We start from the raw sequence: 14,629 nt of genomic DNA on the forward strand, positions 1-14,629 counted from the left end.
TGAAGTTTAGAGACTGAGCCACCCAAGCGCCCAGAAGATGAAGTTTAAAGGCAACCAGCTGAGATGTACAGGGATTCCTTGGGCGGAGCACAAACTCGCAAACTGGAAGGAAGGGAGAGGATGAGGAGGAGGGGGCCTTGGGAAGGAGGAGGAGTTCTGTCGCATGAGGGATAGGGCAGCAGGAGCTCGAATAGAGATTCTCTGCCCCCATCCCCATCCCCGAGCCCAGTCTGAGCTCCCAACCCTCTCCTTTCGGGGTGGGGGCCTCCAGAGTTGAGGGTCACTGCTCAAGCGCCCCCAGGGTCAGTCCTTCCCCCCCATCACTCCTTTGATCCAGTCCAGGTAGTTGAGCACTTTGGTGTAGAAGCCATAGCCCTTGCCGCACCCGATGCCCCAGGATACGATGCCCGTGGCCACCCATTGATGGGCGCGCTCATCCCATACCACATAGACGCCACCACTGTCCCCCTGGCAGACGCTCTGGTGCCTCATCTCATCCCCAGCACAGAACATGTTGTCCGAAAACACCTCAGACCTCCGCTTCTCTTGGAGCCAGGCCTGGCAGGCCGCCCTCGGGGCGACGGGAAGCCTGGAGTACTTCAGCTCGGTGGTTAACCAGCCCCTCTCCACGCCGAACCCACTGACATAGCCCAACATGCCGCTGCGGTAGAGGGTCTCACTGTCGGGGAGACAGACCGGGAGGAGGCTGGGCCCGAGGGGGACGCTGTGTTGGAGCTCCAGGAGGGCAATGTCCCCGTTGAAGTTGTGGGACTCGTTCTGGCGGTAGTCGGGGTGCACGACCACACGGCGCACAGGGTGACTTCCCAGCCGCAGCATCTCGTCTAGGCTTGTGTGGCCCAGGAAGACATCCACCCTCCGGTTCTTCCAGGGAAAGACGCTGTCCTTGGGATAGATGGTGTGGGCGGCGGTGAGGATCCACCTGTCGCCCAGCAGGGCCCCCCCTCCACGGCCGTAGATACTGGTGAAAGCTTGCCAGGGGAAGTTGCCCAACTTGGCTTTGGAGGAATCGAGGGCCTCCTGGTTCTGGGCGATGGGGGTGAGTGGCCGGCCACAGACTGGAAAAGAAGAGGGGTACGGGTGACATCAGCAGCTGCATCAGGATACATTTGTTGAACGGGGTGCCTGGGTGGCTCAATCAGTCGGTTAAGCCGTCCGACTTCAGCTCAGGTTAGGATCTCACTGCTCGTGAGTTCGAGCCCCACGTTGGGCTCTGTGCTGACAGCTCAGAGCTTGGAGCCTGCTTCAGATTCCATGACTCCCTCTCTCTGCCCCTCCCCTGCTCATGCTCTGTCTCTCTCTGTCTCTCAAAAAATAAATAAACGTTAAAAAAAAAAAAGATACACTTGTGAAAGACCTGCTTCTGTGAAGTGCTCTCTCTCTTGTCTCCACAGATACTTAAAAAAAAAATCACTCTTGGGGTGATGAGCATCCCAGTCTTGATTTTGGCTCAGGTTATGATCCCAGAGTCATGGGACTGAGCCCTGTGTCGGGCTCCACGCTCAGTGTGGAACCTGTGTAGGATTCTCTCTCTCCCTCTGCCCCTCTCCCCTGGTCTCTCTCTCTCAAAAAAATATCACTTATTTATTTTACCTTAATAATGGGATTAAAGGGGCGCCTGGGTGGCTCAGTCGGTTAAGCGTCTGACTTCGGCTCAGGTCATGATCTCGCGGTTCGTGAGTTCAAGCCCCGTGTCGGGCTCTGTGCTGACAGCTCAGAGCCTGGAGCCTGTTTCAGATTCTGTGTCTCCCTCTCTCTCTCTGACCCTCCCCCGTTCATGCTCTGTCTCTCTCTGTCTCAAAAATAAATAAACGCTAAAAAAAAAAAATAATAAAAAAATAATGGGATTAAAAATTTTAATTCCAGTGTAATTAATTTCACGTGTACAATATAGTGATCCAACAACTCTACACATTACTCAGTGCTCATCAGGGTGAACTGTACTCTTGATCCCCTTCACTGCTTTCACCCATTCCTCAGCTATTTTTTTAAAAAAATTTTAAAAATATAATTTATTGTCAAATTGGTTTCCATACAACACCCAGTGCTTTTCCCAAGTCCCTCAGCTATTTTAAAGCCACTTCTCTAGACTCTTGGTGGGGCCAGCCTGAGCACAATCATGCAGCAAGCCGAGGTTGTCCTCAGCGTCTGTTGTCTTTGTTTTCTGTGCCCTTCCTTCATTTTTTTATTTTATTTTTTTCAGTTTTTTTTTGTAATTTTTATTTATTTATTTTCAACATAATACTTAATTATATATATTTTTAATTTACATCCAAATTAGTTAGCATATTCTTCTTTCATTTTTAAAAAAATTTTTATGTTTATTTAGTTTTTGAGAGAGTGCAAGCAGGGGAAGGGGAAAGAGAGAGGGACGCATGGAGTCCGATGCAGGCTCCAGGCTCTGAGCTGTCACAGCACAGAGCCTGATGTGGGACTCCAACTCACAAACTGTGAGATCATGACCTGAACCAAAATCGGATCCTTAACCGACTGAACCAGCCAGGCGTCCCGACCTTCCTTCATTTTTAACATCTTCCACTATTACCGGCCCTCCCACCCACCCCCCAAAACAGTGCTCAGGCTGGCCCGAGAGCCTTCTGAGGGTCAGGAGTGAGACCTGAGAAGTTTGTTCAGACTGGGTTAGAAAGGCAATGCTTTGGACTCAAAAAAGTGGGTTTCAAAAACGGTGAACTTGAACCCTTGTATTTGCTGGTGGGTGTGTAAAATGAGGCAGCCACAGCAGAACACGGTCTGGCAAGTCCTCAAAAAGTTAAACATACAAGTATGATGGGACCTAGCAATTCCACTCACAGGGATAGACCCAAGGGAACAGAAAGCATATGTTTACATAGAAACGTGCCCATGAAGGCTCATAGCAGCACGATCCATAAAGGGCAAAATGTGGAAACAGCCCAAATGTCTTTCATGTGATGCATGGGTGAGCAAAAGGCAGGGTATCCCCACGACAACGGACTCCCATTCAGCCACCAAAAGGAATGGAATCCCGATGCCTGTTCCCACATGGCTGAGCCTTGAAAACGTGATGCTAAGTAAAACAAGCCAGACGCAAAAGGCCACATACTGTAGGATTCCCATTATAGAAAACGTTCAGAACAGGCAAATCCATGGAGACAGAGAGTAGATTAGTGGTTGCCACGGGAGGGGGAAGGGTAGATGGAGGTTCGGGGTTTCCTTTTGGGGTGATGGAAATGTTCTGGAACTAGTGGGAATGGTGGCACGAGCTTGCAAGCGTATTAAAAATGATTGCATTGGAAATTTTTAAACGGTGAAGGTGGTGAATCTTATGTTACATAAATTGTATCTTAATAAAGAGTCTTTAAAAAAATGGTGGACTTTCTGGCACTGTGACATCTAGGTAGGGAGATATTTTGGGGACAGAGAGCCTGTCTATGTATGCTTCAAGCAGACCATCCCAAGAGACGGGTTTCCCTTATTTCCACTCTGCGGACCCCTCTTCTCCTGTACTGTCCCACTTGATGAACTTCCTTCCTGCTTTTCCTTTCTCAGTTATCTCTTTTGTTGTTGTCGTTAATTTTGTTTAATGTTTTCTTTATTTTTGAGAGAGAGAGAGAGAGAGAGTCAGAGCGTGAGCCGGGGAGGGGCAGAGAGAGAGGGAGACACAGAATCCGAAGCAGGCTCCAGGCTCTGGGCTATCAGTACAGAGCCTGACGCGGGGCTCGAACCCACGAGCCGTGAGATAAGGACCTGAGCCGAAGTTGAATGCCCAACCGACTGAGCCACACAGCCGCCCCTCCTTTCTCAGTTATCTCTTGATCCTGAAGAAAAAGAGACAAGATCCTTGCCTTTCCTTGTCTGGGCCCTCCTGGTTCCCCTTTCCCCCTGCACTTCTGCCTTTATCTCTCCCTTTCTACCCCAAGGCTTAAACCCCCGTGTCCTGCTCCCACAGGCCCCATGTGCAGCTGAGACTTCTTTGGGAAGTGGCCACCGGAGGGGCGCTGGCAGGTCACTACTCACCAGGTTCACAGCGAGGAAGCTCCTCCCTATCCTGTGTCTCCTTCCAGAGGCCCTGGGTTGTGCAGGGGAGTGCCCCTGAGGAGTGAAAAGACAGGAGGCAAAGAAACAGGCTCAGCCTTGGGAGGTGTGGGTGGCGGGCACCCAGAAGGCCTCAGGCCTCTTGGTGGGAGTGAGGCAAGTAGGAGCCAGTTCCCCAGCAGGTGAGAGCTTACCTGCCGGCACTGCCTGATAGTAGGGCTCCTGGCAGTGGTTCTGGATCTTGGAGGAGTTGTCTTCAGCTATGCTGATGGCCTCAGAGCCCCCACTGGGCCGACTGTGGTTCACTCCTGTAGGAAAACAGTGGTCATAAGGACCTAGAGCTGGCAACCCCGGGACCGATTCTGGCCCATGGCCATATTTTAGTTTGACTTACACAATCTTTTATTTAGAACAACCGAAATGGGGTGCCTGGGTGGCTCAGTCGGTTAAGCGTTCGACTTCGGCTCAGGTCATGATCTTGTGGTTTGTGAGTTCGAGCCCCGTGTCGGACTCTGTGCTGACAGCTCAGAGCCTGGAGCCTGCTTCGGATTCTGTGTCTCTCCCTGTCTGCCCCTCCCGCTCCCCTGATCGTGGTCTATGTGTCTCTCTCAAAAAGAAATGAACATAAAAAATGATAAATTTTGAAAATAACCATGATAAATAGGGTATAGGGAAACAGGTAGTTTCAGACATGGCTAGTCAGTATATATGAGCAAGACTTCTTTGGAGGGAAATTTAGCAATACCAAGATTTAAATTGCAAGCGTTTTTTTTCATCTAACATGTACACTTCTAAGAATTTACCTTCATACACGTGCTCAAGGTGTATAAACAAGGAAGGATACCCTTAGCAGCAATGTTTGTGGCAGCAAAGTATCAGTGGAGGGCTGGTTAAATACATTGCAGGCATCAATCAAAGGAATATTGTGTGGTTATTAAAAAGAATTAGGCAATGCTAACCACATGTACATGGGATGATCTTTAAGACATATTATTGTGTGAAAAATACTACATTTAAGACGTTTCATCAGGCAATCCTTTCCTTCCCTGTAAGAATATGTATAATTGAATGGCATAGATGTCTTTGGAAAGATACCAGGAAGTGGACAACAGGGTTGTTTCTGGACAGGGTAGCCAGGGACTAAGGGCCAGAGATCAGAGGAAGACTTACTTCTTATATTATTACCGTACTACATTAGTTTTATTCACCATATTATGTTATTTAAAAAAATTACCATGTGCTAGCATTATCTTTTCAAAAAAATCCGAGTTACCATTTGAAAATGTAGAATTTCACTTAAAAATCTGGAATTTTGGGGGTGGCTGGGTGACTCAGTCGGTTAAGCGTCTGACTTTGGCTCAGGTCACGACCTCACAATTTGTGAGTTTGAGCCCCACGTCAGGCTCTGTGCTGACAGCTCGGAGCCTGGAGCCTGCTTCAGATTCTGTGTCTCCTCCTCTCTCTGCCCCTCCCATGCTCATGCTCTGTCTCTCTCTGTCTCTCCATAATAAATAAACATTTTTTAAAAATTTGGAATTTTTGGCTTCATTTGAAGGATGAGATGATCTGTACGCATTTGACCTAGAAGTCTGCATGGAAAGAAGTGTTGGAACCGAGCAGCGGCTGCTCTTTGAATTGGGGCACAGGTGGGGCCGGGAGGGATCACTGGTCCCTGCCTCAGTAGTCACTCAAGCTTCCACCTGTCACTTCAGGATACTAGGGGCCATGGCTGTGGGCAGAGGCTGCACCCCTGGGACAGACACTCACCCACAGCTTGGTAGAGGGCCAGGAAGCCCCTGTGGAGGCCAGTAGTCCTGTCCTGAGAGGAGGCGGGTGCTCGGAAAGTCAGCCGCAATCGATTCCCTGGGGACACAAACTCCCTCTGACCAGGGGGGCTGCCCAGCGGGGAGCCCTGCTGCCCACAGAACCGGTTCGGATCCATCCCACTGGCTGTGATCTGGAAGGGGAGGGTGGGCAGGCAGGTGTGGGGTGAATCTGCACCACAGGGTCACGTCCTGGGTGTAGATTCTAGAAGGTCTGCCCACCTCTGGGGCCCAGAAGCTGTCCCTCGGGGAGATTTCCTCAAGTAGCTTTCTGTTGCATTACTGACGCCCAGGTTTCTTTCATCCATGACCAGATACCTCGCACATTTCTTTCACCTACCATAATTACCTCAAAGCCCACCATAGTTACCTCCTTTCAAGAAGCTCCTTGGGAACCCCAGGGTTTCTCCAAACAGTCCACTGGATTCTCAATTCTAAGAAGGCAGGAATTACATCTATTTTGCTCACCACTGACTCTCTGACGCTCCACATGGTACATAAAGCGCCACAGCCTTGAATCAACAAATATACAGATGTAAGTCCTTCCCATCCAGCCTCCTCCACTCCCATCACCTTCCAGTTCGGGTAACTTCCTAGGACCAACGTCTGTGAGGCAAAGACCCTTTGCAAAGACTGAGCCCCTTGGGTTCCTCGCTTTCCTGTTCTTCTTCTTTTGGAATGTTCCTCCACTTATACTCCATAAACTTAACTGTGGCCACTGACATGGTGTGAAATCTATGGACACGGTGTGTGTACATTGGCTATTGTTGCTTAATATGTTCTTTGAGCAGGCTGTCTCTGTTTCTGTTCCTTCTGGCTGCCTCCCCCCGGCTCAAATCCCTTCCTGTGGGTTCCCCAATCCAAGGAAGGGCACCTTGGAAGGAGTCCCCCTGGCCCATGCTTCGTGCCTAATCTCTCTTCTGGGTGCACTGCTCACTGGTCAGCTCATTTGATTTCTGAACCTTCATGTTGGCACACATACTCTGGGTTCTTGCTAGCTCTCTGCTTCCTCATTCTCTCCGAATCTCGAATTCCCTTAAGACCCCATCCAGCCTGTCTCTTCATGGTCACAGCAGCTGGGTGGAAGTTGGCACAAAGAAAAGTTTTGTCCCAATGCTTTTGCTTCCTTAGAACATCAACAAAACTAATCTCCCTATTTCAGAGACCTACCTCTTGGGGAAGAAGCATTTTACCCTAGAAAACGGTCCTTTACTGATATACTTTGTTGTTAAATGCTCCAGTTTTCTTCTTCCCCTTCCTTACGAGCTGTTGGTTAACTAAAGTCACTTAAGAGTCTAACTAGCAACGTAGAATGACCCGGCTGAGAGTCATCAGACTTGTGTTAAATTCCAGACTTTGCTCCAACTCCCTGTGTGACATGGCGGGGGTGGGGTGGGTGGGTGGGTTTCTTAACTTCCCCAGCTCTCAGTTTCCTCCTATAAAGCGAGACCTCCTATAAAATGGCCTGTAAGGCCTCTTCTAGCCAGGACAACATCATGCCCTATGATAGCTGTCCAGCATCTGCATGCGGAGCCACCTGCTCATTCAAAATTCATTTTGTTGTGTGTTCTACAGAGGCTTGGGTTCCACTCATTCTTTCGTTTAGTCCTTTATTTATTTTTTTAAGTTTATTTATTTACTTTGAGAGAGAGAACATGCGCTGGGGAGGGACAGAGAGAGGAAGAGAGAGAGAATCCCAAGCAGGCTCCACGCTGACAGCATGGAGCCCGATGCGGGACTCAATCTCATGAACCATGAGATCATGACCTGAGCTGAAATCAAGAGTTGGACGCTCAACCAACTGAGCCACCCAGGCGCCCCTCATTTATTCCTTTAATAAAGAGTTATTGGCTATGTTCTATGTGCTAGGCAATAGAACACCGTGCTAGGTGTTGGGGGGAGGTATAGATACAAACACACAGTTCTGCTACCGAGGAGCCCACAGGCTCGCTGAGTACACTGACAAGTAAAAACGGAACTGAACTACAGGGTGTTGAATTCTGCATTTGAGGTGTCTGTGTGCTTTGCTCCGGACGCAGAGAGGAAGGAAGAGTCCTATTCCTGAGCTTAAAGTCCCTCATTGACAAGGGAAGAGTCAGGCCAAGATCACAACTGTCCGTGACTGAGAAGAGCAGGGCTCACGGTAGGTGCTCAACGGACAAAGGCTGAATTGAAGGAAGTATAGTCCCGACTGCCAGTTAAATCTGAAGCACTACACACACGCATTTATCTCCTCTCCCACCTCAAATCCCACCAACGTGACAGCAAAGGGATAAAATGGTATTACGCGAGCAAGGACAAAAAAGAGAGAGGACGACGTGACAGCAGATGAGAGCTGTCCACACTTTGGAAGATAGAATGGAGATGGACCATGGCAATGAGTCTGCAAGGATAGAAGCCAACACAGAGCGGGCAGATTCTCATCACACAACCCAGGGAGGTTCCAGAAACTGGGGTAACCAGGAGCCCCTGAGGATGAGGATGAAGGAAGGGCTGATGGAAAGCCTACGCGGGGAGACCTCAGAACTCTGGATCCCTTTGCCCACGCTGTGCATCTGGGCAACTCCTCTGGCTCATCCTGGCAGATGACCTGAGCATGAGCCAGACAGCCTGGACTTGGGGTCCGCCAGCACACTTGACGGAGGAGGTGAAAACCACGACTGAGAGCAGAGGGATTAGGTGGAAACCCACGTGTCAAACAATGAGATTCCCTTCTCTGCTTGTTTGCCAGAATGTTAGCAACCCTGAGCAGGAGGCCAGAGGATTCTGATCTGAGGTCGGCTGTCCCCAAGGAAAATACTTCTGTGAGCTAATATCTGGGAGGCACCCAATAGCACAAATAGGTCACCGTGTTGATAACTCTATTTCTGAACCTGTCGCTGCACAAATTTTAGCCACCCACACAGAGAATCCAGTGCCAGCCAAGTATTTCACCCTTAAATATGAATGGACAGCCAAGGATTATCAGACATTATAGGATGGTTTCTAACACAAAAAACAGAGACCAAAACAAATGAACAATAAAAGGGAACTTGGGTGAAGCAGAGATAATACAAGGAACAGAAGAAACATTTAAAAATAATCCCCATAGAGGGAAAGGAGTAGATATTGCCTCAATGAGACAAGAACAGTATTCTATAAAAAGCACGTTTTGAAGAACGAGCTTTTAGACGTGAAAAAATATGTTAGCAGAAAAAAATTAATTAATATGTTATTTAAAATGAGGAAATCTCCCAGAAAGTGGAACAAAAAGAAAAAGAGACGGAAAACAGAACAGAATGGATTAACAAAACGAAAGAATCAGTCCAGAATCTACAACAACTTAATCACAGGAGTTCCAGAAAGAGAAAATACAGAAAGCAGACATCTGGAACTTATTTAACAAATAATACGTGACTGGTGGGTGGGGAGATAGGTGATGGGGGTTAAGGAGGGCACTTGTTGTGATGAGCACAGGGTGTTGTATGTTGAGTGTTCAATCACTATATTGTACACCTGAAACTAATATTACACTGCATGTTGACTAACTGGAATTTAAGTAAAAACTTAAAAAAATGATGAAGTGATGGAGAAGAAAAGTACAGCATAAGGAATGTAATCAATAATCAATAATATTATAATAACATTGTATGGTGACAGATGGTGACTACACTTATTGGGGTAAGCACCGAGCAATGTATAGAATTGTGTATCCAATATTTTGTACAATTGAAACAAAGATAACATTGTATGACAACTATACTTCAGTAAAAAAAAAAAAAAAAAAAAATACAAGAACATTCCCAGAATTGAAGGATTAGATTTGAAAAGTCTCTACATTAGAGGGTGCCTGGGTAGCTCAGACAGTTAAGCATCTGACTTCAGTTCAGGTCATGATCTCATGGTTTGTGAGTTCGAGCCCCACATCGGGCTCTGTGCTGACAGCTCAGAGACTGGAGACTGCTTTGGATTCTGTGTCTCCTTTTTCTCTGCCCCTCCCCTGTTCATACTCTGTCTCTGTCTCTCTCTCAAAAATAAATAAACATTTAAAAAGGAAAAAAAAGTCCCTACATTAGGGGTGTCTGGGTGGCTCAGTCGGTTAAGTGACTGACTCTTGATTTTGGCTCAGGTCATGAACTCACGGTTGTGAGATTGAGTCCTGCATTGGGCTCCTTGTTGGGTTCCATGCTGGGCATGAAGCCTGCTTAAGGTTCTCTCTGTCCCTCTGCCCTTTCCCGCCACCCCTGAAACTAACTAACTAACTAAATAAAGTGAACAAACACAAATAAAAATAATAAAAAGTCTCTAGGTTAAAAAAAAATCTGTACAATGAGTAGAAAAAGACTCATATCAAGGCTCATCAGAATGAAAATTTAGAAAATTGGCAATAAGGAAAATGTTCCAAAAGTTCTGGAGAGAAAGAACTAAGGACCAGGAATCATAATTGTACCAGCCTAACAACACTAGAGCAAGTAGACAGTATCATCCAAATTCTGAGGGGAAATGACTTCCAACCCAGCAAGCAACCCAAATCAATTGTCCATCAATGGTGAGGGTAGAGCTGAGACATTCAGGGTATGTACGATCCTTTACAAGTTATTTTCTCTTGCTCTTTCTGGAGCAGAATGTTCTCCCCCCAAATGGGGTACTATACCAAGAAGAGAATGATACAGGATTCAGTTCCAACACAGGACACGTAAAGGAAATGCCCAGAAGGAAGGGTAGGGAACTCCCAGAATGCCTGAGGCTCTAGACAGCAGGGGACTCAGACTGAGGAGATAAATCACCAAGAGCTCTTCAGGGGTATGTCACCAGTACAAAGGAGGACTAGAGATTGAGATGTGTGGTTGATTGTGTCGATTATATAGAGAGGATATTTACTGTCCTGGCTAAGAGTCTGGGGAGATTAGTTACAGACAGAACTAAACAAACTAAAAATCAAATAAAAAACAAACAGAAAACCCCTAAAATTCCATGTGGTTACCAACTCCTGGGAGACCCAAAAGTTGGAGAAACAAGGACATAGAATTATGGTACACCATATGCTCAGAAGTGAATATTTTAATTGTTTTAATGTTTTCTTTATTTTTGAGAGAGAGAGAGAGAGAGAGAGAGTTAGAGCGGGAGCAGGGGAGGGGCAGAGAGAGAGGGAGACACAGAATCTGAAGCAGGCTCCAGGCTCTGAGATGTCAGCACAGAGCCCTAGGTAGGGCTCAAACTCATGAACTGTGAGATCATGACCTGAGCTGAAGTCGGATGCTTAACCGACTGAGCCACCCAGGCACCCCTGAAGTGAATGTTTTAAAGTCAAGAGAATGCAAATAATGAGTAGAGAGTTAACTAGAAATGCTAATGGTGGTTGACAGGGATGACGGGGGTGGGGACATGTGGAAGGTCTAAGAGAGGTAAATAGAGTCCTCATCTTCTATAGTTAGATATTAAGTGATCAGATGCAAAAAAGTAACATAATAAGCATGCTATTTATACATATGGGCGTAAATGCCAGACGGAGCAGCTACATGAACTGTAGGTGCTTCCTCGGGAGGGGCAGTGGGGCTGGGAAGAAGGCTGGAGACGCTGTTTTCCTGATAAGCCTTGGACTACACTCATTTTTAAAAAGAACTATGTGCACGGTATTATTTCGATAGGAATAAAATTTAACCCAAGAGACAAGATAAGGGGCCATTTCTAGAGTGTTCTTATTCTGCAACTTGTATAGTCACCTCGTCTTTTGTGATTATTTACGCCCAGCCTCCTGATCTGACAGAGCCTGCACTCCACCAATACTCGATGGATCTTTAATGACTGATATGCGAGTCCCTGCTCTTTTACTCCAGGGTTTGGCGGTACTTGTGTGTCCCTCTGTACGACTTCCAAAGGCAGGGAAGTCTTTTTTGCTCTTTTGCTCTGTGAGGCCCACACGGTAACGCGGGCAGGGACAGGGCCGCTGGTTGAAGGCTGTGCCCTGGGGCAGATCCTGGCCTCCCAGGTAAGCTGCCTGAGCCCCTGACTTGGACTCTTCAGCCATCTTTCGCCATTCAGGGCACAGCCACACCCCCCTGCCTCTGGGCTCCAGGCCAGGAGCCTTCCTCCCCAGAGTCCCTCCAGGACCCCCACCACAGCTCACTGTGACAGAGTCCTGCCCGCAGTCCTGGGACGGCTCCAGGTCAAAGTCCTGGAAGACAAGTCTCACGGCGAAGCCCTCTGGAGCCTCGATGTCACTGCTGCTCTCTTGGCCTTTGACATATGGCTCTGGATACCCGGGGGATGTCAGTTGCTGGGGTAGCTGCTGGGCCAAGAGCACGGAGCCCTGTGTGGGGCAAGCCTGGAGGACTCCCCAGAGGAGTAGCCACCACCTGTGCGTGGGTGAGAGCAACATGTGGCCACAGAGCTGTGGCCTCAGTCCTTGGGGCCCCGGCACCTGCTGGCCACTCCCTCATTGTCCCTCCTCACCCCGAGCCTCCTAGCCAGCCTGAGCTTGGACTGTGAGTTTTCCACCATTGCTCATCTCCCTAGCGAGTCTCAATCAAAGTAGGGGGCTGCTCCCTGATTCAGCAAATTCAACCCCCCCCCCCCCCCCCCGGGATCTGAGGGAGCAATGGTGGTAGGAGGGAGGGACATTTTAATATGTTAGTTTCCTGGCTTGGATAGGAAGGCTGGGGAAGGCTGCTAGAGGCTACAGGCAAATTCCAGCTCCCTGGGCATTAATTGGCTGTGTGTGTGTGTGCGTGTGTGCGTGTGTGTGTCTGTGTGTGTGTCTGTGTGTGTCCCTGGGTCTGCCTCCCCCTCCCCCACCCCAGGGCCACTTCCCTTTCTTCCAGGCCTCTTCAAGGGCACACTCACATCTTGCCTTGGCAGCTTGTGGAGTGGGGGCTTCTCCAGAGGTAATTTCCCCACTCTGAGACCAGGCATCTGGAACTGGACATCTGGGAGGCTTGGCCCATGCCGGGGAACAGGAGGTGGGGCTGGGGAAGGCCTTGTGGGGGAGGAGGGAGAAGTTACTGGAAATGAGTTAAGTAATTCGCGGCAGTTCTTTTTTCAATTCTCTGAGTTGCGCGCCACCTGCTGTCTGATTCAGGAATAGTTTGCCCACCACGATTTAGAGGAAAGACCTCTCCAAAACCACATTTGCCCTCAGAAGACATCGGGGGCTGGGGAAGGCGCTGACTCTTGACTCTTGTGTACTACTTAAAACTAATTTTTGCCTCATGCATGTATCACACGGTAGGGTGGCTCCCTGTGAGTTAAGGCTGTCACCTTTAATGGCCATATGTCTCCCTCCCTGATTTTTCCACTCATTTATGTTACCAGACTGCATCTTGTAGAAATGAAAGTTTGTGGCCCATGAACTGGAGCTACTCCTTCCTCCTCTCTCCTCATCCAGGATGGGTGGGGGCACTTGCTGAGGTTGTTTTTTGAATTCTGCCCACAACCCCTGGGAGCTGCTTGTCCAGTGGGGTCATGCTGGGGCAGGTCTGGGGTCAGGCCCAGACTCACGCTTCTTTCGACAGATGCCAGAGGCCATGGCTGGGGGCAGAGGCCGCCCTCCCTGCGCCTCCAGGGGGGACACTCACCCATGGCTTGGTAGGGGGCGGGAAGCCCTTGCGGAGGCCAATGTTCCTGTCCTCAAAAGAGGCAGGTATGTGGACGGCCAGTATGCGGAGGACACAACTCCCTCTGACCAGGGAGGGCTGCCCAGTGGAGAGCCCTGCCGCCCTCAAAACCAGCCCAGAGCAGCCCTGCTGTGATCCCAAAGCGGAGGGGTCGGGGGGGGGGGGGACAGGCAGACGTGGGGTGAATCTGCAGCACCGGCACAGGGTCCCGTGCTGGGCGTGGACTCCAGCCCCGTGGAGGGCACACCTCTGTGTGTGTGTGCCCCGTCTAGGCACGCCCACACACCTCTGGGGCTCAGAGTTATAACACATGATGGTTTTGTCAAATAGTTGGACTTACCCTTTCCCCCTCCATTCTGCTAGCCGCAAAGGCTGCTGTATGCCGAGAATGGTTCCTCACTCACTCCAGTGCTCTTGGTCCACTCTGCTTTCCAGACGCTCTCCAGAAACCCTTAGGGACACTCCCAAGCAGTGCACTGGGCCAGCTACTAGCTCCATTAAGGCAGGGACTGTGGCTACTTGGCTCACCATCCCTGATGGCTAACACGCCGCCTACCCGTGCTCTTGAAACTTGACTCTGTGGGTAGAAGGTCCTTAGCCGGCTTCTTCTCTCCCCCTTCCACATTAACCCTCAAGTTCCCCTTCTTCCAGCCCCACTATCACCTTGCCAAGTGCTTTTCTGCTACCAGTCTTGGGGACCTGACTATTCCTGCTTCCCCTTCTTTTGCAGGATACTTCCCTTACCCCACACAGGCAACAAAACACACAGGGCTGTAACACAGCCATCTAATAAGAGAGTGAGAAAAATCTAAAGGTACAAAACATACTAAAAATGGTATACCTCTGTGATATTTTGTAATCCTGTGATAGCAACAAGCAGCTCCTTCCAGGCTCTCCCTGGGTCATCCCACATGACCAGGCTCCTTCTCGAGCGCCATCCCTCTGGGCTACCCTCTCTCCTGGAGCATCCCTCTGCCACCTTCAGTCCAAGGGGGAGCTTGGGAGGCAATCCCTCTCACCCCCGTTTCAGAAGGAACGTCTACTCTGGGCCCACGCACACCACTCAGGTCCCTGGTCATGTGTTCTCCTTCTCGTTACTTCTTCCTTCATTTGTCCCTCGCCCCCACTGCTTTCCTCCCTTCCTCCAGGCCTTTGATCCTCCTCCCCCATCCAAGCTTTAGC

General features: G+C 49.2%; 1 protein-coding gene across 2 annotated transcripts; it reads right to left on the minus strand.

Annotated features, from left to right (window-relative positions):
* Positions 1 to 139: 139 nt before the first annotated feature.
* C1RL (complement C1r subcomponent like) lies at positions 140 to 13,405 on the minus strand. 2 transcript variants are annotated; one of them, XM_049625018.1, is made up of 6 exons: positions 12,678 to 13,405; positions 11,962 to 12,190; positions 5,800 to 5,989; positions 4,227 to 4,340; positions 4,015 to 4,089; positions 140 to 1,076 (listed from the first exon to the last, which is right to left on the minus strand). In XM_049625018.1, the coding sequence occupies exons 1-6, from the start codon at positions 12,776 to 12,778 to the stop codon at positions 304 to 306; spliced, it is 1,482 nt and encodes a 493-aa protein (XP_049480975.1). In that variant the 5' UTR covers positions 12,779 to 13,405; the 3' UTR covers positions 140 to 303. The 2 variants fall into 2 exon arrangements, with proteins under 2 accessions (XP_049480975.1, XP_049480976.1); XM_049625019.1 differs by having other exon boundaries at positions 759 to 1,076; positions 4,015 to 4,124; positions 5,800 to 5,982; positions 11,955 to 12,190.
* Positions 13,406 to 14,629: the final 1,224 nt, after the last annotated feature.

This window comes from Panthera uncia, chromosome B4 (genome assembly GCF_023721935.1).
Source record: "Panthera uncia isolate 11264 chromosome B4, Puncia_PCG_1.0, whole genome shotgun sequence".
Taxonomy (NCBI): Eukaryota; Metazoa; Chordata; class Mammalia; order Carnivora; family Felidae; genus Panthera; species Panthera uncia.

What these genes read in the sequence shown, in the direction of transcription:
- C1RL (XM_049625018.1), bottom strand. Translation starts at nt 12,778, where the DNA reads ATGGGCCAAGCCTCCCAGATGTCCAGTTCCAGATGCCTGGTCTCAGAG. An exon ending in ACAAGCTGCCAAGGCAAGAT is followed by an intron (nt 12,191 to 12,677) that starts GTGAGTGTGCCC and finishes ACCCACGCACAG; the next exon opens with GTGGTGGCTACTCCTCTGGG. An exon ending in GCTTCCTCGCTGTGAACCTG is followed by an intron (nt 1,077 to 4,014) that starts GTGAGTAGTGAC and finishes CTTCTTTTCCAG; the next exon opens with TCTGTGGCCGGCCACTCACC.